At 34.0% G+C, this 16,129-nt stretch overlaps 2 protein-coding genes across 3 annotated transcripts; one reads left to right on the plus strand and one right to left on the minus strand.

The window, feature by feature from the left end:
* The first annotated feature begins 294 nt into the window (after positions 1–294).
* On the plus strand, positions 295–2,877 carry LOC116124636 (protein trichome birefringence-like 9). The gene is made up of 4 exons (XM_031410359.1): positions 295–730; positions 1,668–2,057; positions 2,139–2,297; positions 2,494–2,877. The coding sequence occupies exons 1-4, from the start codon at positions 330–332 to the stop codon at positions 2,819–2,821; spliced, it is 1,278 nt and encodes a 425-aa protein (XP_031266219.1). The 5' UTR covers positions 295–329; the 3' UTR covers positions 2,822–2,877.
* LOC116124635 lies at positions 2,369–14,864 on the minus strand. Of its 2 annotated transcripts, XM_031410357.1 has the most exons (19): positions 14,627–14,864; positions 13,287–13,779; positions 12,061–12,152; positions 11,339–11,503; positions 10,844–11,237; positions 10,002–10,120; positions 9,835–9,907; positions 9,533–9,753; positions 9,397–9,441; positions 8,801–8,873; positions 7,521–7,712; positions 6,924–7,027; positions 6,735–6,816; positions 5,565–5,714; positions 4,470–4,595; positions 3,819–3,989; positions 3,115–3,174; positions 2,845–3,018; positions 2,369–2,750 (listed from the first exon to the last, which is right to left on the minus strand). In XM_031410357.1, exons 1-18 carry the CDS (start codon positions 14,665–14,667, stop codon positions 2,911–2,913), a joined length of 2,709 nt encoding a protein of 902 aa, XP_031266217.1. In that variant the 5' UTR covers positions 14,668–14,864; the 3' UTR covers positions 2,369–2,750; positions 2,845–2,910. The 2 variants fall into 2 exon arrangements, with proteins under 2 accessions (XP_031266217.1, XP_031266218.1); XM_031410358.1 differs by lacking the exon at positions 9,397–9,441.
* Between the last annotated feature and the right edge of the window lie 1,265 nt (positions 14,865–16,129).

Below are 16,129 nucleotides of genomic sequence, written 5' to 3' on the forward strand. Positions count from 1 at the left end.
GAAACAAGTGAAAATTGTTTCTTAAACTATTATAATTATAGAAATAGACGTTACAAACATGCCATGCACGTTGTTTCTTAAACGTGATAGGCAATATAAAACCCTAACACCATTAATTACATTAATTAAATTAATTAATTAATTAATTGTTGTTCTCATCTTTTGATTAGGATTTAGATTTGGTAGCTAATTTACCATAATTTTAAAGTCAATCCCTATTTTTAGAAGGCAAATCCGTAGCCATAAATCTTCTCCATCGATCCCTCTCTCTTCTTCTTCTTCTTCTTCTTCTTCTTCTTCTTCTTCTTATTCATATTCATCCTCTTCTTATGGATCTTCCTCCCTCTAACTCTTATCAATCCATATTTGACAGGAACTTTCACTCTTTTTCTTTCATACTTAAGGCGAAATTCAAATATACACTAACCCTTTTTTTACTCTTAATTTCTTCTGTTGTTGTTTTTATTCTTTTAAGCTCTTTCGAAATCGAGCCTGAGTCTCTTTTTCGTTTGAGTTTCTGGTCTCAAATCTTACCAAACAATAAAAAATCATCGGTAGGAGTTTGTGATTACTCTTATGGAAAATGGGTTCGTGATGAGTCTTATCCCCGTCAATCGTACGACGAAAACTGCCCGTTTCTTGATCCTGGTTTTCAATGCCGTCGGAATGGCCGGGAAGATGGAGAATATCTCAAATGGCGATGGCAACCGCAGGGCTGTGATCTTCCAAGGTATTTTTTTGATGCATGGTTGTGGTATGCATGCACGTGACTAGCACGTCCATTTCGGTCCTTGTGTTTCAAGTTTTTGTCATGGGGTTAGATAGAGACACCTCTTTGAAAGGAGTAGTGGATGAATAACTTTTATTAAATGTCAACATATGTAGTTTGATTAAAAGTGAGTTGGTATTTTCATAGACAGGTAGGCCGGTTGATTAATACTGGCAAGTCCACATTTAATTTGAAGCCAATAAAAGTCATGACTTCTTGTTGCCAGGCTGCTGAGATATATGTCTATCAGTCTGTACATGAAAATAAACAACTTAAATCATTTATTCATTCATCTCATGTCCTCTAAATCACCATTACTTCCCTTATTTTGGTAAGTCATAGTATGTATAATTATAATGTTGTACAATACAAATCAATATTCGGTTGTTTTAACGCGTGCTTTATGAACATGTTAACATCACTAACAGACATAATATTTGTTTATTTCAATGTATTTTATGTACATAAAGAAAAAAAAATTTAAATATATTGATTAGTTAAATATTTTGTCTATTAGTAATCTTAACGTGTATCTTAAGAAGATATATGGAGACAACCCATCAATATAATACAATGTCATGTTGAATTTTGTATTATCATATTGTATAGTTCTAATTAATATAATATAATGTCTAATATGATTTTTACACTGTACAAGTATTTATAGTTAATCATATTGTATATCCAAGTATTTATAAGAGAATTAAGTTAACAAAACGTTATTCTCCACTTTTAAACTTTATATTGAATTGGGACTAAGCTGAAGTTGGTACGGGAAAATAACCATATAAGCGTATTTAACATCTAGACTCTAGTGTACGGAACTTAAAAGCAATTCAACTTCCTGTCTTTTGGTCATCTCTTATTATTGTATTTGCTTTGTTCCTGCAAATCCCAGATTCAATGCCAGTGATCTTTTGGAACACAGCCGGAATGGTCGTATCGTGTTTGCCGGTGATTCGATTGGGAGAAACCAGTGGGAGTCCTTCGTTTGCATGCTTGCACAGGCAGTTCCCAACAAGTCTACAATATATGAAGAAAATGGAAAACCCATAACCAAACACAAAGGCTTTCTCTCTATGCGGTTTCAGGAATATAACATGACAGTCGAATATTACAGAGTACCTTTCCTAGTCGTCATCGGTCGCCCACCACAAAACTCATCACAGGAAGTTCAAAGGACCATTAGGGTCGATGAGTTACACTGGTTTTCCAGGAAATGGATAGGAGCAAATGTCCTAATCTTCAACGATGGGCATTGGTGGAATGAAGATAAAACTTCAAAGATGTATGAACCATTACTTCCCTCACATAAATTTTCTAGGTCTCAACTCTCTTACAGGAAATTAATGGCATGTTGTGTCTTTAGGGGCATCTATTTTCAGGAAGGAGGGAAAATAAATACAACCATGGATGTGATGGAAGCATTTCGAAGGTCTCTGCAAACACTGAAGTCGTGGGTAATAAAGAACCTAGATCGGGAAAGAAGTCACACTTTCTTTCGAAGCTACTCTCCGGTACATTACAGGCAAGAATTAAATATCTGTGCATTTTAGTTAAAATACCGAACATAAAAATAAATTGTTCTAGTAGACATCAAAAATAAGTTTTAACCTCTTTATATACATTCAATCAAAGAGGGTAAGAAGAATGGTTATATTTTAGAGTACGCAGTATTTGTCAGCAAGAACAGCCAGAATTAGCTTTACATTTGAACTTTGCAGGAATGGCACATGGAATAAAGGCGGTTTCTGTGATAGAGAGAGAGAACCGGAAACAATCTACACAAGGCTTGGAGCTGAGGCCCTCAATAATCATTTCATTTCAGATGTAATCAAGCAGATGAGAAATGAAAACAGGAAGGTTCAGTTCTTAAACATTACATATCTGACAGAGTTCAGGAGCGACGGTCACCCCTCGTTCCATCGTGAGCCAGGCACTCCTACTAATGCTCCGCAAGACTGCAGCCATTGGTGCCTACCTGGAGTGCCAGACACATGGAATGAGCTTCTCTATGCTTACCTATTATCAATGGAATTCAAAACAAAGTGATTTTACCTGGGCAGAAAAATTACCTTGTATTGAGAGTTTGATTCAATTTTAGGGATGTATTGTAACAAACTGTGCTGGTGCTACTCATACTACTTCACAACATTTTCATCGGGGTCCACTTCACTGGTTTCCATTTCCTTAACTTTATCAAGCTGCCTCAAGAGATCCAACCTTTCTGGTCCATACGTGGAAGGTATCTGTTTGAACAACACAAAGTGGCTTTGCGATAAGTGTGGATTTGAAATCTGAAGAAGAATTTCCAACAAAAGAGCAGGTAGGGTGAAAACACGTACCAATGCTGGCACATATCTCTGAATAGCAGCCAACATGGCTGCATGACCAACTGCAGTAACCTGTGGCACAGAGGGTATCCTCAAGATTATGTCATAATGATCAATGGTGAAGAGACTGTAAAATAAAAATAATGTTTTCCTTGATCAAATATTTTATGCATGGATTGGCACAAGCCTAAATTAGAACTTCCATATATAAAATCATTCTTGTCTACTATTTTACTGCTTCTTGGCAGTAATAAACTAATGTGTCCATCTATTAAGGAACTGTACAACAGGGTCTGTTACAGCCATGTGCTAAAAGTTAACATACCAAAAGGCCAGGATGTGGTGCGTGGCATTTAGATAAGCTAATTCCAAATGAGTACAAGCATCGAGAACCTAATGACCCACCACAATGAAACTTGTCTAAATCTGCCTTACAGGAGGTGTTCAAAAGCTCTATTAGACAGTTGAACTTCCCAAATTATTAAGATTTAAGAACTTAATCTGAGAACCCAAGCAGATAGGTAATGGAAAAGTGTTTTAACACATAAATCGTACTCAAATTAATGGATCAATGATGGTCCTTTTGCTTCAATATGAACAAAAAAGTAAACTCACATAATCGGGATGAAGATTTAGAAAATGAAGCATCACACAGCAACTAAAGAGATGAGGAAGAAAAATGAGTATAAGCAGAAGATCAAGAATAAGAATTTTACCGGCAGAAGCATTAAAACACCAATAGGTACTACAGATGCTAAGTCAGTGAGAGTTCGCCGGAGAGCTTGCTTTTCTTTCTCTGTTAATTCATCTCCAACCAGTGCCCTCCTAAGCAACACCGTGGCAGCAGCAACATCAATAGCCAGAAGTTGAGTTCCTTGCCAGACATCCTGCTCATTAATTCACAACATATACCCCTAAGAACAGGCGATCAAGGTAAAGAGCCAGAAAACTCTAAATTCAGAGATCAACTTCAAGAATAATCATCACCAAACATCAAAGAAAGCGCCCATATGTGGACAAGTTAAGGCTCAATTCTCAATAATCACCTCAACAAAGGAAATAAAGCTTAATAAAAGCAAACACTCATCTCAGGGATTCCTAAAAGTTGAGAACAAACGCAAAATTTGCAACCATAGATGCATTAATGGGCACAAATATAATGGGGTGTTAACAAATGGTTTTAAGAGTTTCCACCTTTTCTTTTCATACTCCACTTCCCCAATGCAGTTAGCACAATCATCTATTTCAGCTTTAATATTTAAAACTAAATCAAATTTCTTTTGTTTGGATTAAAGCTAAAGCTACAATATAACACTATCAGACGACAATCATCTTTTGATTGGTGGAAATTCGTAAGATATTCATACCGTGCTAGTTTCTTTTAGTTTGTCAATTGATTTTTCAATGATATTTTCTTTCTTCTGATCCTGGACCAATTGAGTGTCTCTAGCTTCATCAGTGTGGTTAGCACTATCATTCATAACCTTGACATCCTGCAAAAGGAAAAATTATAATTAGTCAGTTAGAATGTGCTGCCAACATCATAACAATATCAAGTCAAAAGTAAAAACACATTCCTCTCACCCTTCCCACTAACAGACTTTTTTTAAATAAAGCAACAGAACTTATGCTTGAATGATATGCCCTCTTTTGGTAATAGCAGTCCCCAAGGCAAAATAAAGAGGGCATTATCTAGGTGTCAAGACAACAATGATTTACTAAAAAAACATCAACAATTTGGTATAGATATCTCAAAGTTTATGTCTATACACATCACCAAATCCTGCACAAGCTTCAGATTTAGGAATTTGGTAGCGATCATATATTTCCCTACCAGTCTTGTTGAAGATCAGAGCAGATTGTGTTATACTTACTAAATAAAGCAAGTCAGACTATCAATCTTGTAACTCAAAATCCTCAGGGTTCATTAAGTTACAATGCCACAGAAAATTGGGGGAGACCAAGATGCCAAGAAAAAAAATTGTTTATCTGAGAAAGACAAACAATGGGGGAAATCATAAATGAAATTCATATAATGTCAAATAAATTAATCAGTAGAATATCCCAAGAGGTATGACACATGGTGTAGGGTTCTAGGATTAGTATATGAAACTGAAATTTATTGTTTATCAGGTGCAAATTCGTAAATCAACCTACAAAACCAATTGGCATATAGGAATATTCAATCCAAATAGAAGAGACACCAGAAGGGATACATATATTCCACTAGGCCAATTCTCTTTAAAGTCACAAAAGGACTATTATTAAAGGAAATGCATATAAAAATATCAGAATATTGCAAAATTGAAAAATACAATGAATATAACGCATTGTAATATTACATAGAATAAGCTCCTTGCCTTTTCTCATAAAGTATGGTATTCAAAATGACACCTCTAATAATATAACTAAATCCAAAACATTGTATGAAAAAACTTGGTTCTCAAAATTATGGGATATACCTCCTCATTTTCTGACCGATCAGCACTTCTTTGAACTCTTTTCTCAAGTTCTATTAGCTCATTTCTTAGAAGTTCAAAGCGGCGAATTTCATTGGACTCTGAGTTTGCAACATCTATGTTTGAAGTTGTCAGCTCAATATATTCATTTCCCTGCACACACCAACCAGTCCAGCTATTTTTGTTTTAACAAAGCTCACCAACTATTAACAGAAAAATGATATTTGAATTTCATAAACCAAATAAAATTAAACGAAGTTTGGTCTACAGCATCAACATTATTATCCCATGAACTGAAGAAAAACTTCTGCAGCTGATAAATCCTCATAAAAGCACTCCAAAGCAATGTACAGGTAGTACTAAGCTTCTTAAGTACGTTTTATTTACTTATCCGAGAAAATTACATGTGAAAGGAGCTTCTTTCAACTTCAACTGAAGTGATTAGTCACTCCACAATGGAGAATTTGGGATAAATGACTACTTAGTAGGAAAGATGCTCTAACAATATCTAGACTTTGGCGATTATAGGTTATATGGAAAGAAATATACAGTACATTTCCTATTTATATAAGCAGAACAGAACATTTGGCAAGTAATCTCAAAAGGCTGAAAGAAAAATGTTAAGATAAATCACAAGTCATTAATAATCACTTTCGATACTTGAGCATATAGTTGATATTAAGAATTCGAGGGACAATAGCAATATAGGAAAACTTCATCAATATTCTAGGGAAGTTTCATCTATTAATTGATAAAACATTGAAAACTCCAGCGAAAGGATACGTTGTGGCTTTACTAGCTTGTACTACCAAGAGGCAATCAAGCCAAGTTTATACATATACTAGCTCAAAGTCTCAAGAAATAAGAAGCATACACAAACAGTAAGCATATTATCATGAATGGAATTCAGAAAGATAGTCTAATGTCAAAAATGATCAGATTGTAATCCATACAGTAAAGATCAGACCAAGAGATCAATGGCATTAATTTTCATGATAGATCTGTATTGATGCAGGCAGTAACCAGGACGCTCTGACACAAGAATTTCTAGATTTCAACTAATCCAACGGGCAACAGACTTCTAAAAATAATTAAAGAAGTACACAATAGGATACTGAAATAATTATGGCAAAGACAACAATGCTAAATGACTTGTAAGGAGACCAAGCATACATATTCATCAACAACGGATAACTCAGACTCAGGCTTCCTGGTGGGAGGGCGCATAATGAAGCTCAACAATCCACGAGATTTACTGAAAAGAAAAAAGTAAATTAGAAAAAATAGCAGTTCAATGTGGCATAAAAACAATGCCCTAAACAGGAAGGTTTAAGCATGTTGGCAACTGCACAAACTTCATACCTCTTGGCCCTATCTTGCATTAAGTTAGTACTTCTTCTCTTTTTGCCCTTCAAGTATATTTGCTGTTCGCCAGTAGAAGACCGGGTATCACTGTCATCATCTCCCTGGATGACCAGTGTAACAATGGCAATAAGAAATATTTTCATACTTCAAAAAAGATACTGAATGTACATAAATGAGCCCCATAAATGGAAAATTTGTGAAACACTATTTTCTTTTTGCTTTCTTTTTGTTCTTAATTATTCGGATGAAGTATTAAAATATTGAATATATGGACAATTGTTTTTAGCATCACACTTTGAAGAAGTGTAGGAAAAGTCACATGAGCAATCGGACTATTAATAGCAACATCAAGTTTCTAAAGAGGATGTATTGGACCTAGTGGGTTCCTGGTCTTCAGGTATATGACTAACAATTTATTCATTGAAATCATGTTAGTGATAGCAATAAAAGTCACTGACAGATTATCGAATGCTGTTATCTTGAAGTACAACTAATATTGACTTTTAAGAGAAAATGAATGTCTCAACTGGAAAAATAGCAAATAAAGAATGTTTTTGGGTGCATGATTGTAAAATAAAACAAAGTGATTAATACCTGCTTGAGAGATGCTGCTTTTGCTCTGAAAGATGCCTCTAGGAACTCAGTCTCTTTCTTAAGTTTTCTTATTTTCTCAAGGTCAGAACAAGCAGCTTTCAATTGCTCTTTTCCAGATGTAGAACTTGCCAAATGCAATTCTTGAAGCAATTTTTCGAGTCTTATCAAAGCTTCTTCAACACTCTCCAATGCCTAACATTGAATGTAAATGACACCACATAATCAGAATAAAAGGACATAGCAGAGGGACTGGTGCATAGGATTGATAGACCCATATATGCATGTTAAACACCAAACACCAATACTGAAAGGCCAGCGATATATAACATATTGCAGTAGGCAAAATTTGAGACATCTTAAATCTTGAAACTGATGAATTCAGCATTAATAGTCATTCTTCCAAATATATGTAAATAAATACAACTGCTAGGAGTTCTTTAACTGATACTTAATTTTAATATCAAATCCAAAAATCATGTAGTGCAGTAGACCAACACAGCAGTTCATGTACCATACTTTCTGATCAGAACCTTTTAATTTCTGAGTGTTTGAACAAGATTTTGTTTCCTGATGGAAATTAATTGAACCCTTAGTTTACATATTTTAGAGAACCCTTAGTTTACATATTTTAGAGAAAATAGCATCAAATGGTCCCAAAAATCCGCAACAGCACATGGAAAAATAAATAAAATAAGAAGGAAATAAGACACCACGAGCATAAATGCTAAGCAATGATGCTCAGCTTGTGAAGGATTTTATTGCATATACGTATGTCCTGGATGTCCTTCCACAGAAACCAACAATTAACTTCCAGCCGTTTAGAGGAGGTAGTGCCTTTCCAGTTGTTTTTTATGATTATTATTATTATTCCTAACATAAAGTCTCCACAATTTCATCAGATCAATTTATTTAACCAATATAAAAACCTAAAAGCACACCAAAGTTCCAACTACAATTTCAACAACTTAGCTAAGTTAGCCTTTACAATGTGATGGAAAAATCTTCCACAAATATAGCAGCCCAAGAAACACATCATCTGATTAAACAACGATGCTACTTCACAACTGTTAAGCTTTGTTTCAAGAATTATTTTAAAGAGTAATTTATAATGCACAGTTGATGACTAATTTATCAGCTAGAATGCTGGTATTGACATTTTGAAATCCCTTGCTAGATTTTAGCCAGAAGAGACATAACAAAATTCTGAATTTCACATTAACATGATCCTAATAAAATATGGTAGATTTTTAAATGAATATATTTTAAGGGAAAAGATCAACCTTATCAAAAGAATCTGAATCTTTCTCAGCTGGTGAATGAATTCCAGATTCAGTGCTCTCTGTCATCTCATTTCTGCATGGCATTTTCTGAGTAAGGATTAACTGAAAGCACTAACAATTAAAAAAGCATAATGTTCCTATAATTGTGACACTTATTTAACAAGAGAAAAATGGGGTTACAAGATTTTCCATACTACAGAGTTCAAATTAATAAACAACAACAATAAAAGCTCTTGAAAAAAAGAAAGAAACCACCGCAATACAAAATTGGTTCATGAAATTCCAATAGAAGTTTATCAATTTAACAACACTGCCTCTTAGAATCTTATCCCAACTATAATAGAATCTTCCTAGGACTCTCCTCTTACTCTCAGTGGTTAAATACAACCACCCCCAAACTAGTAAAGCATTCTGATAGCGCTTCAAGTATCTAGCAAGTTGTAAAATATTGATGTGTAACTGATATTTCATTGACCAGCTCACACATTCAGATAATATATTACTGATTCAGTATCATATCCCTGAAAGAAATAGTGAACCTATGTGTATATGAGAGAAAGAGAAAGAGAGAGAATTATTAAAAAAAAAAACCTCACTTTGACATGCCAAGTTCTTTCATGCAGTCCGTCAACTTGTTATGCCTAGACATTAAAGACGGAAGATTGTTAAAATTACTTTATTTATATTTGATCCTGCATTGTTCTATAAATAATGAACCATAAGCTCAATTACCCCCTAGACAAGAATTTTGCTGCCTTAACATTGGAAGGGTTCTCCAGCCATTTACTGTATTTAATAAAGCTCTGCATCCAGTGAGAACAAACATCTAATACTTGGGGGATAGCTTCAGCATTAGGGGGACCTTCTTGTTTACTTTTGTGGACATGGGACTGTCTTGGGGTGCCAGAGTTACCAGGATAAAAAGGAAGCCAATCTAGCTCTTCACAAACTACCTGTTGATTGAAAAGCATAATGAGTTACAACACTTCAACATGAAGCATGTTTATGTGATGGGAATAACCATACATGCTGACCTCCACATACAATTGATATGAACTGATTGATGAAAGTTGAGGATAGTATAACACACTGCCTCCAATAAGGTACCTACATCAAGGAACCAAACACTAGTATAAACAGAAACCATATGACACAACAATAGATCTGAAAGAAAAGAAACTTGTGATATACCAAAAATTACCTAATGAAGCCTTCAAGAGGATCGTCTATGACATCAAATCCATTTACAGATAAAAAGGACTGTGTACTTCTGCCTAAGGCAATAAAGAATCCAAATATTGCCAAATCTCTCTCCAAAACCTGCAATAAATCATTGTTTACTTTCAATAACAGGTTCCACGCATTTAACACATTGATAGTGCATCCACGCAAAAGTGTACAGGAATTCAGCATTGTCACCAGTCATCTATCATGTTAACCGTTTTATTAAAAATTGATTTTTAATTTTAACTTTTCCAAGTGGAGTAAGAAGATTCAATAATATAGTGTTGGAGGAGAAACATACTGTTTCCTTTTACACTTGTAGAACATTTCTATATTCTCTTTTCCTAGTCAGGCCTACCAGAATAGATAAACCTACAGAAATAATCAGTGGAAGAAAAGTAATGGTTAGGGAACATCCAGAGATTGCATGCTGCAGTTTAAGCATTTTGGCACATATGCATATTTGTCACGAGAATTTAATTAAAATCAAAATGTATGGAACAAATAGAAGATGAATGGGATCACAACAGTTCCTAATTTATCTGCTACTCTTCTTCCCTTTTCTTCATCCTTACATATCCTAACCGTTATTCATACGAGATAACCAACAGCCTATATTGGTGATTATTTTGACTATCAATAAAATCTCCTCATTATAATATATTTATGTTTCAGGGATGTGAGATTGAGGTCTAACACTTCAGTTGTCCAAGGAGTATATCAGTATCAAACATATCCTGGTTCAAACTTTTCATTCAATAAGCCAGCATTTGAAGGCTTGGCAAACACACAGATTGTCTCTAAAAGCTGATCACTAACCTCAATGCTTTCGGATGTTGTCAGTCTTGACCATATTTTCTCCCTATCTATAGCTCGCTGAAGCAGCTCCTGTACAAGATCAACCCAAAAAATCACCTCTTCAGAACCCCGATCATTTTTCACTCTACATGTTGAAGCCCGAGGACCAAAATGGACAAGAAATTCTCTGCCGAGACCAATATCCTTTACAGAATAATAAGCTTCGCGTATGGGAATGATATCAACCAACATGTCCATCAATCTACCAGTTATATCTGGAATCATGGAAAAGAACTGAGAGCAAGAAACTTTGGCTGGACCAAGCTTTGTGATTGCAGCAATGCAGGTCAATGCAAGCATGAGGAGTGAAATGTCGCTGGCATTTCCTGAGCCCAAGGACAAACCTTTCCCAGTCCTGAATTCAAATTTAAAAGTAACATTGTTACCACAAGAACTTTTCAATCATCAATAGATTTATAAACTTCAACAAGAAGTAACATGGACGTAGAAACACACAGAGCAGTAGCAGCAGCAAAACGCTGGTCCTCTTCAAAATAATTCACAAAGGATGTCACCACCACTGGAATTAGCTCAGACCAAAACCATTCATAAGCTTCAGGTTGCTTGGCTGACAGTTTATCTCTAATTAAGCTCTCCAGAGGAGCAGATTGTCGCAATAAGCTGCAGCAGTAAAATGGTAAAATCAAATTGATCAGATCAAAGGACTAATTAGATCTCACACTAACAAATAATCTACAAATAGCATCAAATGGAAACACATATAAATCAACATTACAATCAGATTTTACTTTAAAGAAAAAAGGGGATAAACACAGCCCATAACTGCACAAAATCATTGATAGTCCCACTGACTAGCAAAGTGCAAGTTTTTGCTGTGGTTAGGATAATTAGAAAATGAATGTCAGTGATGCTCGTTTCAAAATTCTGAAACTTCGTAATCAAACTTCCAAATAACTGAAACTTGAAAGACAATGAATTAATGGCAATAATGATGTAACATATAAATAAGCATCAGTACTCAAATAGAGAAACACGTATCATATCCTTGTATCATCAAAAGGATGGGAGCTCAGTAAGACCCACTAAGCAAAAGTTCTTGTTAGGAGAGTTTCTGATAAATGATGGAAAAGTAAAAGTTTTGGACAGACAAAAGGCTGAAATGTTAAATGCCAATGAGAAATGAGGACTGATGGTCTCAAGTACAATATATTCACTACCTTCTTTGGACAAAAACATATGTATCCCTGTCTCTATCATCACCCCGGGATGAAATCTCACTTGCAGCTTGCAATAAGGAATATGCAGAAGCCTGAAAATTAATGAAACTCCATAAATTCTAAATGATGTTTGCAACTAAATAAAGCAAAGAATGGACAAGTTAAAACCTTGGCTTGTGAATTAGCACAAATGGTTCACAATCCATTCCCAGCAGCAGAAGAAAAAAACAAGCAAAATAGATAAATAAATAATAGTGTTAATGTTCTATTGCAGTCCACCTAATCAAACATATAGAATTTACGTGAGAGAAATTTCAAAACAACCTGAAAACATGTTAAGAAACAAGTCTACCAAAGAGAAGCAATGGCTCTTAAAACAAGGTTTTAGTAGCAAAAGTGCCTACAATTTACTCATTGGGCAATGGATAAGCTTTTAATGGTTATTTGGTCAAACTGAAAATCATGAAAGAATAACGTAGATTTTCTTTAAGTTTTTTTTCCCCCTAACAAAACAAAATCAAATATAACCAAACAAATAACACTTTGTTTTTCCAAATCTTAGAAGAATAGTAGCCTAGTTAAACAAAGCAAAATAGTGACGATCAGATCATCAACCATATTATACAGAAAATATCAAACCAAGAACATAATTGAAATAAGAGATATAGTACAGTGGTTGTTACTTTCCACTAGTTAATACAATCAAATAATATAAACAATGTGGTCTCAAATCCTAGCATAAAGACTCAAAAACATCAAAGACAAACAGTAACAGGTTAAACAATTAACAGAAGAAATATGAATAACAGATTCTTACAATTTCCGACCCACATACAAATCAATGGCATAATAGAACAGGCACGAGACAATGAGGTAAGGTTTGTCGTCTATAAACGAGAACATGAAAATCATGGGAGTGCATCTTCTCACAAGAAATACACATCAACAAATACAGCCAAATGGCAATGCTTTTTCCAAAAAAAAAAAACTACTAAGGAAGTCACAAAGTGATGTCAAACACTCAAAACTTTTTCAATTACAACTTATGGATTTCTTAAGACAAACATATAACAAAATGTGTTGCATTGTGGAGATGAAATGCAAACTTGTATGCCGCAATCAGTATATAATATATAGTAACTATATGAAACACTGCATGCTTGTCTTTGAAGCACCAAAACCTAATGTATTGTTAAACAATAAGTTTCAAAAGTTTGTAGAAAAACCTGATAAGAAAGTGCTTTTATCCATGCATTCCGATCTACACCCAGCCAAGCTGTTGATAGCCAAGGCAAGTTTGACAATGAGCCCTGCTCTTTAATAGCCAGCTCGAAAACTCTGGCTGCGTCATGTAAAGATTGAACAAGTCCATCACAGTAATCATTGCCTTGCAGTGATTGATTTAGTTTGACCCTCAATTCTTCAACATTGGTACTGGTACTTGCTTGGGGACTCCCATTGACAGTTACACCATCATCTGAAGAAGCAAGGAGCAAGAAATGTCCCATTCTTCTTGATTTACAATAGTTCGCAAAAATTTTCCTACAACCCACCAAGTGGTGATTAAGACTATAATTTCCTTTCTCTAACATAGCAAGTCTCAGAAGGTTTCTCTTCCTTGCATTGCCACAGTTACTCAATAGGTAATCCAACCCAGCCCCTCTTCTACAGGAAATACGTGTTCTGATCGAATTTCGTGACAGCCATGGATTTGACGAACTGCAAATACAAATATCAAGATTAAGCTATGATTAAAGGTTGTCTCAGCCGTAGGATTTAAGCAAACAATGCTTGTCTTTTAAGACTACTTCAATGGGCTTTTAAAGCTTGCATCAAAACATCTTATTTCTTTCTTTATTCCCTTTATTAGGTTTCCCTAATCCATTCTATAACTATATAAGCAATTAGTCAATGGATTTGTTCATAACGTCCCTCCCATGACCTTGTTTTCAACAAACTAGGACCAAAAAATAAGACCTTTTTCTTTCTATTATAACCGAAACAACATGCTTGCAGGTAACACATAAGATGATCAATGGAGAAGCAATCTGTAATACCTAATTAAATCACAACATTAAAATAACAGCCACTATAATAAGCATACTCCTGTTTGGTTAGTGAGAAATTCACGGAAAAGTAACTAACAGCTGTTAGATCCCATTTTTCAAACACATTTTCAGCATTACAATTCAAAAAAATAAAATAAAAACATAGAAAACGTTTTTAGTATCGTAGCCAACAAATATCATTTAGAAAACACTAAATTCACACTAATATGTTCCAATGTTTTTGAAAAAAAAAAAAAAGAAAAGAAAAGAATAATTTAAAAAAAAAAAAAAAAGACAAAGCTATTCCTTTACCCCTCCAAATTATTAGTAACAGTCAATCTTTATTAGCTCTAAATCTTCAAAACATAAAATTCATTTCAAATTTCAATTAAAAACTGTAATTCAAAATTAATTTATAAAACGATACATAATAACAGCACTAATTAATTCAAAAATCAAAGACTGAGAGCTTAATTAAAAACCGAAATTAAGAAAAAATAATTAGGAAGTGAGAGTACCTAGAAGAGACGAAAGAATGTTGATGTAACTTAACGGCCATGTAACAGAGAGAAAATCAGCAGGAGAGTAGATGTTTGGTAAGCGGGAAAATGGAGAGGAAAGTTGAGGAGAGTGAGGGAGAACAAAGAAAGAAAGGGTGACGTGGCAGAGAGAGTTTTATCCAAATACGTGGTAAAACAAATGATCACATAACAGATATGGCCTGTCTCTCTGAGAGTTAGGAGGAGTCGTCGAGATTTTGTGTGATACGGTGTGCAATGTGTATGGTCTTCAGTTCTACTTATGGCTGTTGTTGCTGATAGAGTCACCAGCTGGTGACATTTGTAGGCCACATAATCGTTCCACCTTAGAAATAGTATGTGTTGGTACTTGGTAGACCTATCAGTCGGCCCAATAAAAATATGGGCCTGGGCCGATCACGACACCACGGCCCAACTTGGGTTTTAACGGATTTAGAATTTTTATTTTATAATTAGAAAATTTAAAGAAAATTCTCAAATTATTAAATCAAGAGAATAACACATGGCACTATTCCACTGGGTCATTTATATAGGTAAGACTGTCCCATGTGAATATTTCTGTTAAATTAATATTGTAATTTTTGTAGAAAATATATATATTTTAATAAGTTAATCCTACGTTCTGTGATAAAATAACAAAAATCTCCTTAAGGTTTTGAAAATAACAAAAATTTATTATTATTCAGGTTTAAGTATTAAAATAAACCATAAAAAAGTAATTTGATAATATTTACAAACTTACAATAACTTAAATTTTAATAATTTATTAATTCCTCCATTTCAAAATGAAAGTCGTTTTAATCTTATTATTTTTTTTCAAAATAAATGACGTTTACCAAAAAGTTACGCAATCCTCTCTCTCTTTCTAAAGGAATTGCCCTGTCTCCTCTCTTTTGCTTTTTCTCTGACCCTCATCTCCTCTTGCACTTTTTCTTTCTCTCCAAAATAAATGATGATGCTGGATAATCTAAGTGATTAACGCATTGGAGGAGAGAGAAATTCGTTTACATTCAAAAAATTAGTTTATTAAAAACTATGCAATTGCTTAAAACCACTTTTATTTAGAAAGAAAGAGTAACAATTTAGTTATTATTTTAAAAATCTTAGGAAGGTTTTTGTTATTCTACCATATCTCAAAAGGTATCTATGTCTTTAATCCAACTTAATTTGATAAATTCAGAACGTATAAATAGCGTTTTCTAACATTAAACAACAAAAGAATTCTATGTATTCATTAAAATTGGATTAAATAATAAAATTTTTACTACCATCAAATTTTAATTAATAAAAATAAACTAAGTTTCATTATTTTGAAAATCTTAGAAAAAATTATTGTATGGTTGCGTTTGGATCAAGGCCATATAAGATAATAGAGGTAATTTTCATTTATTTTCCGATGTTTAGTTTGCAAGTAATAAAATATTATGGAAATCTTTTATTGTAAATAGTGTTTATTATTAATAATGTGAGGGCAATTCGATA

Source organism: Pistacia vera, unplaced genomic scaffold (genome assembly GCF_008641045.1).
Source record: "Pistacia vera cultivar Batoury unplaced genomic scaffold, PisVer_v2 Contig154, whole genome shotgun sequence".
In the NCBI taxonomy this organism is placed as follows: domain Eukaryota; kingdom Viridiplantae; phylum Streptophyta; class Magnoliopsida; order Sapindales; family Anacardiaceae; genus Pistacia; species Pistacia vera.

Bases quoted from the DNA above. Each gene is read 5' to 3' on its own strand.
- LOC116124636 (XM_031410359.1), top strand. From the start codon at position 330: ATGGATCTTCCTCCCTCTAACTCTTATCAATCCATATTTGACAGGAAC. The intron at 2,058-2,138 runs GTATGAACCATT...TTGTGTCTTTAG, and splicing joins GAAGATAAAACTTCAAAGAT to GGGCATCTATTTTCAGGAAG. The intron at 2,298-2,493 runs GCAAGAATTAAA...TGAACTTTGCAG, and splicing joins TACTCTCCGGTACATTACAG to GAATGGCACATGGAATAAAG.
- LOC116124635 (XM_031410357.1), bottom strand. From the start codon at position 14,667: ATGGCCGTTAAGTTACATCAACATTCTTTCGTCTCTTCTAG. The intron at 13,780-14,626 runs GTACTCTCACTT...TTGTATTTGCAG, and splicing joins CATTCTTTCGTCTCTTCTAG to TTCGTCAAATCCATGGCTGT. The intron at 5,715-6,734 runs GTATGCTTGGTC...TGGTGTGTGCAG, and splicing joins TATCCGTTGTTGATGAATAT to GGAAATGAATATATTGAGCT.